Below are 7,274 nucleotides of genomic sequence, written 5' to 3'. Positions count from 1 at the left end.
TATATATATATATATATATATGTGTGTGTGTGTGTGTGTTTGTTTTTTATTACTGTTAAAAACTACGGCTGTCAATAAATCACAATTATCACAATTATTCTCACTACTTCTGATCAGTCTTAAAACAGTAAATTTATCACTTATCATTTACTGTCACACTAAATATAATTAATTAATTTCTTAAATATATATGTTAACTATTAAAGCCCTTAAAATACAATATTTTCCCATCAGTTTTTTTTTTTTCAGATCACCTTGCACCTCTTTGTGCCTCCAGGGGGTCCCCGGCCAGCAGTTAAAAAAAACCCCGGTGTAACAAATTTGCTCTTTAAAGGTCAAGTGTGCATGTGATTGTCTGAACGTGGGTGGTTCTCACCAGGGCACTGGATGAAGGCCCACTCAAAGCCCCGTTCTTTTGGGCAGAGCCCCGTCTCCAGCACCATGTCTTGACGGTGTCTGGAGGGGCTCTTCATGGGTCCGCGATATGAACCCTCCATGCACTGCCCTCGGCCGGTGTTACTAGGGTCCCCACACCAGCCGCAGTCAGGCTGCTCCAGACACAGACCGCATGTACGCAAACCAGAGCAGTTCTGAGCTGCAATGACAGAAAAGAGAGAGATGATAGGCCGAAGAGAAAAAAGCCAGCAGATTCTGAGAAATAAACAATGAGAAACAACAAAGACACGCTTAAAATGATACTTTCAAGCTCTCATGGGGCATATCACTCCACTGACTGAGTAATATGCTCTCAAATACCACCAGAAAGTCCACTCTCCCAAAAAGCACATCAGAGCCATATGCGTCAGCCTCTTTCGGTTTGATCCACCTCTCCGGCAGCCAAATCACATCTCTTAGGATCTCAGTCCTCACAACAATAAGCTTTACAGACAAAGTGTGTTCAGGGTCAACATGATGTCAGCAATAACAGTGAAAAAGCACAATGTTAGTCATTATGCTGGCAGGAGTTCATGGATTCTCAGCTGCAGGAGCTGACAGATTCTCAACAGCACCATATGATTTGATTCGGCATGCAATAAAAATCATTTGTTTAGGGGTGAGGAGATGTCTAGACGGGTTAGGCATGGAAAACAGATGAGACAACTCTGGGAATAAAAATACATTTCTTCTGATTAAAAATAGTGAAGGCCCACGTGTGTTCACAGACATAAATCAGCCGCCAGATTTAAGATCGAATTTATCAGACAAGCTCCCCACATGCCAGTACAAATCACTGCCACCTAAAAAAAACCGCACACCTTCACAAGTGTGAATCAAACTCATCCAGCCATGCTCTGACAGAGACAAAGCCCCTTAAGAGAAAAAGAAGAAAAACAGAGGGGGAAAAAAACCTAGCAGAAGCAGAAATAGATCTTTAAAATGGTACCGACACAGGCCGAGGCTTATGGTGGAGCAGTTGAAACGTTAAGTAACCATCACTCGGACAGAAAGATACATTTTGGCGACAAAAAGGATTCCTGAGCCAGACAGATGTGTAGAATCGTACCACCTCCTTCTGGCGGAGAGCTTTTAATTCATTTTCCATCAGACTGAGCATAATGGAAGTTCTATCAGTAAGTCTAGGCCGGTCATAAAAACAGACTACAGTCGGAGAGTGTCCGTGTGTCCCCTGTATGCTTACCTCACTGTCTGATAGGGTGAAATAAGATATTATGAGCACTTGGAAGCCTTTAGTCTGGAGGACAAAGATGGCATAACGCAGGATATGCACACAGCTGTGTAACAAATAAATAGTCAGCAAACAAGTTGCATTTCAAACACACTGAATGTAAATGTGAACTACACACCAAGCAAAGTGAAAAATCAGGAACATTAAGGTATTTGAGGGATGTCAAGGCCTCTTATTTAATATTCCCTGAGGAACGTTTATGCCAAATTATGTAGTTTTCTCAAAGTTTTTATCACTTAGCGTTCCGACGTGTGCCATAAAAACCCATTCTTGAAGAGCGAATGCTTAGGCAGACAAATTGGAACACTAATTGCACATTACAGGCGGATCAGAGGCCAAGCAGTTCAGCTAATGGGATGAAACAACAGATCTGATAGAGATGAAGAACCCACACCACCCAGGCCGCTGACAGGCACTGATTGGTTGTATCTTTCTCTGAAAGGCTCCACAGAGCAAATTTCTCATCACTGGGTATACTCGTGCTGAAACCCTTCCAAGAAACGAGGCTAAGGGGTTTCTTGAGAAAACATCTCTTGTTATTCAAGGTTTCATTTCAATGAACAAAATGTCTCACCACTATATGTACAATCATTTCCAAGGTCCAAAAGTATTCCTATAAAGGAAAATAACAATGAATCCTTTTTAAAAATTCTACATATAAATATTCATAAATATACACTACCGAAACTTAAAATGTTTGGGGTCAGTAAGACTTTCTTAATGTTTTTGAAAGAACTCTCTTGTTGTCACCAAGGCTGCATTAATTTGCTTAAAAATACAGTAAAACAGCAAAATTGTGAAATATTATTACAATTTAAAATAAGTTTTCTATTTTAATAAATTTTAAAATTAAATTTATTCATGTGATGACCAAACTGAATTTTTCAGCAGCCATTACTCCAGTCTTTAGTGTCACATGACCCTTCAGAAACCATTTTATTTTGCAGATTTGGTGCTCAAGAAACATGTTTTTTTGTTGAAAACAGTTGTGGTGCCTAATATGTTTCTGAAAACTCCTTTTTCACTCTTTTTTTTCAGGATCCTTTAATGAATAAAAAAGGTCAAAATAATGGCTTTTATTTGAAACAGAAATCTTTTGTAACATTATAAATGTCTTTAATGTCATCCTTGCTCCATTTATTGCATCCTTGCTGAGTAAATGTATTCATTTCTTTAAAAAAAAACAAAAAAAAGTTCAGACATCAAGCTTCTGAACGGTACAAAGTTACCAAGTTCTACACATTCTCCACCACTTCAATTTAGTAAATATTTCATATAATATGATAATGCTACCAATAATAGTGTGGTACTCTCAGCTCCGTTTAACACATTTTACTGTGTTACACATTCACTTCCTTTTTTCCCCCTCAAAATCAGTGCTGAAAATGGAAAAAAGACCACAGATTCTCTCTGGGGCAGCTTATAAGCAGTGATGGCCACTATATGTAAATGAGGACACTCACACATGCAGTCTCCTGTCTGCCACTCCAGACACTGGCCGTAGGGAAAGGAGATGACGTAGGCATTGGAGTCCACGCAGCGTTTGGTGCTTCCACACCACATGCACTCCATGGCCTGGCTGGTGCAGTTCTCACAAGAGGTGCGCAGAGAGCAGGGCGTCTTACACGGGCGGGCGTTCTGGTTCGGGCTCACTGCAAGGGAGGAAATATGTATGAAGTTACTGAAAAGAGAATGGTTATGTATCTTATTGGCTTATTTCCAGGCTTTCTTTAAGAATAAAAGGGAATAGAAGAATGAATCAGAGACTCACCAACTGGTTTCTCACAGATGAGGCCGTCTGTGTTGGCGGTGCAGGGATTCGCCCTGAGGCCAGAGACCTGAGCTCTCTCCAGGTAAGCACAGAAGCCTGAATCATTGGGCTCACTGGGTAGCCACTGCAGTGAGGTGTTAGTGAATGAAGACATGTCCTCCCAGCCCCAGTATGACACGTTGATCTTCCTCAGGCCAACCCAGGGGGACAGTTTCTGCAGAACAAACGTAATGAGACACAGGAACAAAATTAGGGACTAAACTAATTTTGAACAGAGGGTGCATCAATCATGATTATTTGAATCCGAGTATACACGGCCATTCAATTTGTTTTAACACTAGAACCGCCAGGGGTCACTGTATACCTAAAAGTATCAGCGGGTAAATTTTACCCACGCACATGACAGCTGTTTTTGAATGGCTAAAGAACATATTATTTCACTGTATTATGCTACTGTCTTCATAAAGAAGTGTCTAGAGTCATGAAATTATTGTCTAGTCATCAACTATATTTTTGTCCTGTTGTTTTATTTTCAAGGCTTTTTTATGCAGGCTACACTAGTCACTTTTCATAACGGTCAATCTTCTTTTACTCATTTTGTCTTTATTTATGAAACTGATAACTGCTAATTCAGTGAGTGAAAGACGTTGCCTAGCAATGTACTATGCTAAAACATAAGTGGCACGAAAATGACAGTGCAAACACTAATATATTAAGATAACCTATGTTATTTAAATTACTAAAATAGCCTATAGACAATAATGAGCAATAATAGGCCTAATTCTCCACATTGCATAGGATGATGCGATGACAAATTAAATCGCACAGCTTCACCTAATTAATTATTAATTTGTTTAGTTATATCATTTATAATTTGAATTATACAAGAAGAACACCAATAAACTTCGGGTAATCAAAAAAAAAAAAAGGTTTTATTCATTACATCAGATCGGATTTTTTTTCTTCAGGAAACAGGCAGACTATAATAAATAGCAACACAGAAGCGAACAATAAACGATAGAAATGGCAAAACAAAAATTAAATAATTAATCCAAATTTTGAACAATTATGAGTAACCCCGTTTTTTGATCTGGTTTTATCTAAACCGGTTTTAACAACAGGGGATTGTAAATCACACAATTTTAGTAAAAGTCAGTGACTGGGAGACTTGAATGTTTTATTAAAAGTCTTTTAAAGCACAATTGTTTTCAACAATAAGAAGAAATGTTTCTTGAGCACCAAAATAATAATTAAAATGATTTCTGAGGGATCATCATGTGACACTGAAACTTGAGTAATGGCTGCTAAAAATGCTTTGTCATCACAGAACTAAATTATATTTGAAATTAAAATATTAAAATATTGAAATAGACAAGAGTTGTTACACTATAATAATATTTAACCATATTATTTTATGATAGTGAAAAAGCTAGTGAAAAGTTTGGACACACTTGACTGAATTAATATTTCTCATGATCTCATAAAACTTCTTATTTAAAGACTTACGGTTAAATGTTTCAAACTAGGACTGTGTCTATGCACAAATTTCTTTACAAAACGTCTTTAAAACTAGTTGGCAGAGCTGTAGTCTAGGCAAAGGGTGACTACTTTGAAGAAGCTAAAATATAAGATCACTTTTATTTTGCTTGACATTTTTGGCCACTACAGAATTATCAAACTCTCATTTGTGTCATTTTATAGTTCTGATGACTTTACTACTATTCTAAAATGTGGAAAATATTAATAAAGAATGAGTATGTGGATCCAAACTTCTGACTGTTAGTGTAAATATGAGCAGACACAAACCTTCCCCTTCTGCTGGTACTTCTGCAGTTCCTCCAGCACAAAGTCCACCTGCTTTACTGTGGTAAGGGAGGCGATGTTTCCCTCCAGGTTCTTGCAGTAGTGCTGAGCATTGTCATAGCTCTCCCTGCTGGAGTTGATCTGCAGACAGGCCTCCCCAACATTGCTCCAGCCGTCTCCACACAGCTGGGCTACAGAGAGGTCATAAGATGACTTAATTAGAGGAATTAGGAGCTTTTTCTCAAGCCTCATATTTTTTCCATTTCTCGTTTCATCTCTGTTCTTCAGAGACAGCAGGGAAGCTCTTAACATAATGAAAATTACTCTTTAGAACCAAGTGAAGCTCTTAAAGGGCCAATAGCTAATTCAAGCAAAGTGGCCAGTTAAAGAAATTTCCACAGTGGAAAATGCCAAGCACAATCAGACTTAATCATTTAGAAAATTTACAATTTACAAAGAAGACAAAAGGTGTTGTGAATCTCAGGTTTAAATAGAGCACAGACACCTACAAATTCATGTACAAAACAAATTAAATAAGCTCAGATATAGTGGAAGGAAGAGCTTCTGGCGAACACAGGCTCTGATTAAAAAACGAGTGACCTTCCGGTCTAGACAACATTTTAAGGTAACATAGGCACACTCCCTTCACAAAGGCTGTTCCAAAAGGTGAGATAGCTTCTTTTGGCCAATATATAAACCCAGAATGCACTACAGCAAGCTCATTGAATAAAATCTAATCTAAAGTGGCAGATGCATTCAGAGTGTATTCAAACCACTTTTTTTTACCCAATACACATGTGCTATGTTAATATCTCTCCTATCATCCTCTGCTGTTCTTACCAGGAAGGGTGTGGCATTCCTGCTGTTGAGGATCCCACTGGCAGCTGAGGTTGAGGGAGCAGCTCTTGCAGTTGGCCATTTTACTGCAAATCTGCTCATTTCTGATTGGACATTTGGTGAAATTCTTCACAGTCTAGTTAAAAAAAAAAAGTCAAAAGAGATATCAACAAACACAGGTATACTAGTGCATAGAATTGTGATGTGTAACACCGGTGCCCTCTGCAGGCCAACTTACAGCACTACAGTTACTGAGCGCTGAGATGCACTTCTTGCTGTCACACCACTGACATCCATTAGTGTTGGCGGTACAGCTGGTGCAGTCTGAGAAACGGTAACATCTCTCATCCACCGTGGCTAGAGCAGAGACAGATCGAAAAAGAGACAAAGTAGAAACGTAAGGCAGAGATGAAGAGCAAAAAAGTCTAGTCCAAAGAAAAATGACACCTCTAAGTATTAATATCCAACAGTTGTGAGACATACAATAATCTAGAGAGACATCTAAGCTCTTCCACAGCCAACTCTCATATCAGACCTTTAACCAAAGTAGAAGAGAAACATTTAGCACTTCAAACATCTTCCATTCCCTATTTACTTCTAATCGCAATACTTCAAACAGTGTGACTTATGTAAAGAATCAAAGAGGCCTCTGTTCTTCGTCTTTCTTTTGACAATCCTTTATTCAATAATAACGAGTGTCTCCGAGTCCTTACTTCACTACAGAAACATTTGTTTCCCCCTCTCTACTCTTTCACTCACACCACAGCAACATTTCTTGCACAGCTGCTGAATCTACGGCAAATCTATCAGTTGAATCATTCTATTGAATTATGTCATCAGAAGCAGTTATTGAACACTCACTTACTAAAAGGATCATTATATGACAAGATGTAGTTAAATAAGTGCATTCACAAGAATTTAAATGTAAACAAAATACATGTGTGAGTGTATGTGTATATATATATATATATATATATATATATTCAAAAAGTGATTTTATCCAGCAGCAAAAACTGAATTTCAGTGATTCCTGATTTTGTTTTTGCACCAAGAAAACCCCAGGTTCTCTCTCTCACACACACACACACACAGTCTGGTGCAATATCCTTGTAGGGACTCCCCATAGGCGTAATGGTGTTTATACCCTACAAACTGTATTTTCTATCGCCCTACACC

General features: G+C 38.4%; 1 protein-coding gene across 1 annotated transcript in view; it reads right to left on the bottom strand.

The window, feature by feature from the left end:
- The window catches only part of LOC107708169 (attractin-like protein 1), a 127,804-nt gene that overhangs the window by 68,762 nt on the left and 51,768 nt on the right, over positions 1-7,274 (bottom strand). The window contains exons 13-18 of the mRNA XM_016512337.1: positions 6,337-6,455; positions 6,102-6,234; positions 5,265-5,452; positions 3,459-3,672; positions 3,151-3,339; positions 377-595 (exon numbers count right to left, since the gene is read on the bottom strand). Of these exons, the coding sequence (XP_016367823.1) occupies positions 377-595; positions 3,151-3,339; positions 3,459-3,672; positions 5,265-5,452; positions 6,102-6,234; positions 6,337-6,455 (1,062 nt within the window). The remainder of the gene's footprint in view (positions 1-376; positions 596-3,150; positions 3,340-3,458; positions 3,673-5,264; positions 5,453-6,101; positions 6,235-6,336; positions 6,456-7,274) is intronic.

This window comes from Sinocyclocheilus rhinocerous, unplaced genomic scaffold (genome assembly GCF_001515625.1).
Source record: "Sinocyclocheilus rhinocerous isolate Xijiao unplaced genomic scaffold, SAMN03320098_v1.1 scaffold1243, whole genome shotgun sequence".
Taxonomy (NCBI): Eukaryota; Metazoa; Chordata; class Actinopteri; order Cypriniformes; family Cyprinidae; genus Sinocyclocheilus; species Sinocyclocheilus rhinocerous.
The sequence above is the reverse complement of the archived record's forward strand: the minus strand, read 5'-3'. Positions and strand labels throughout refer to the sequence as shown.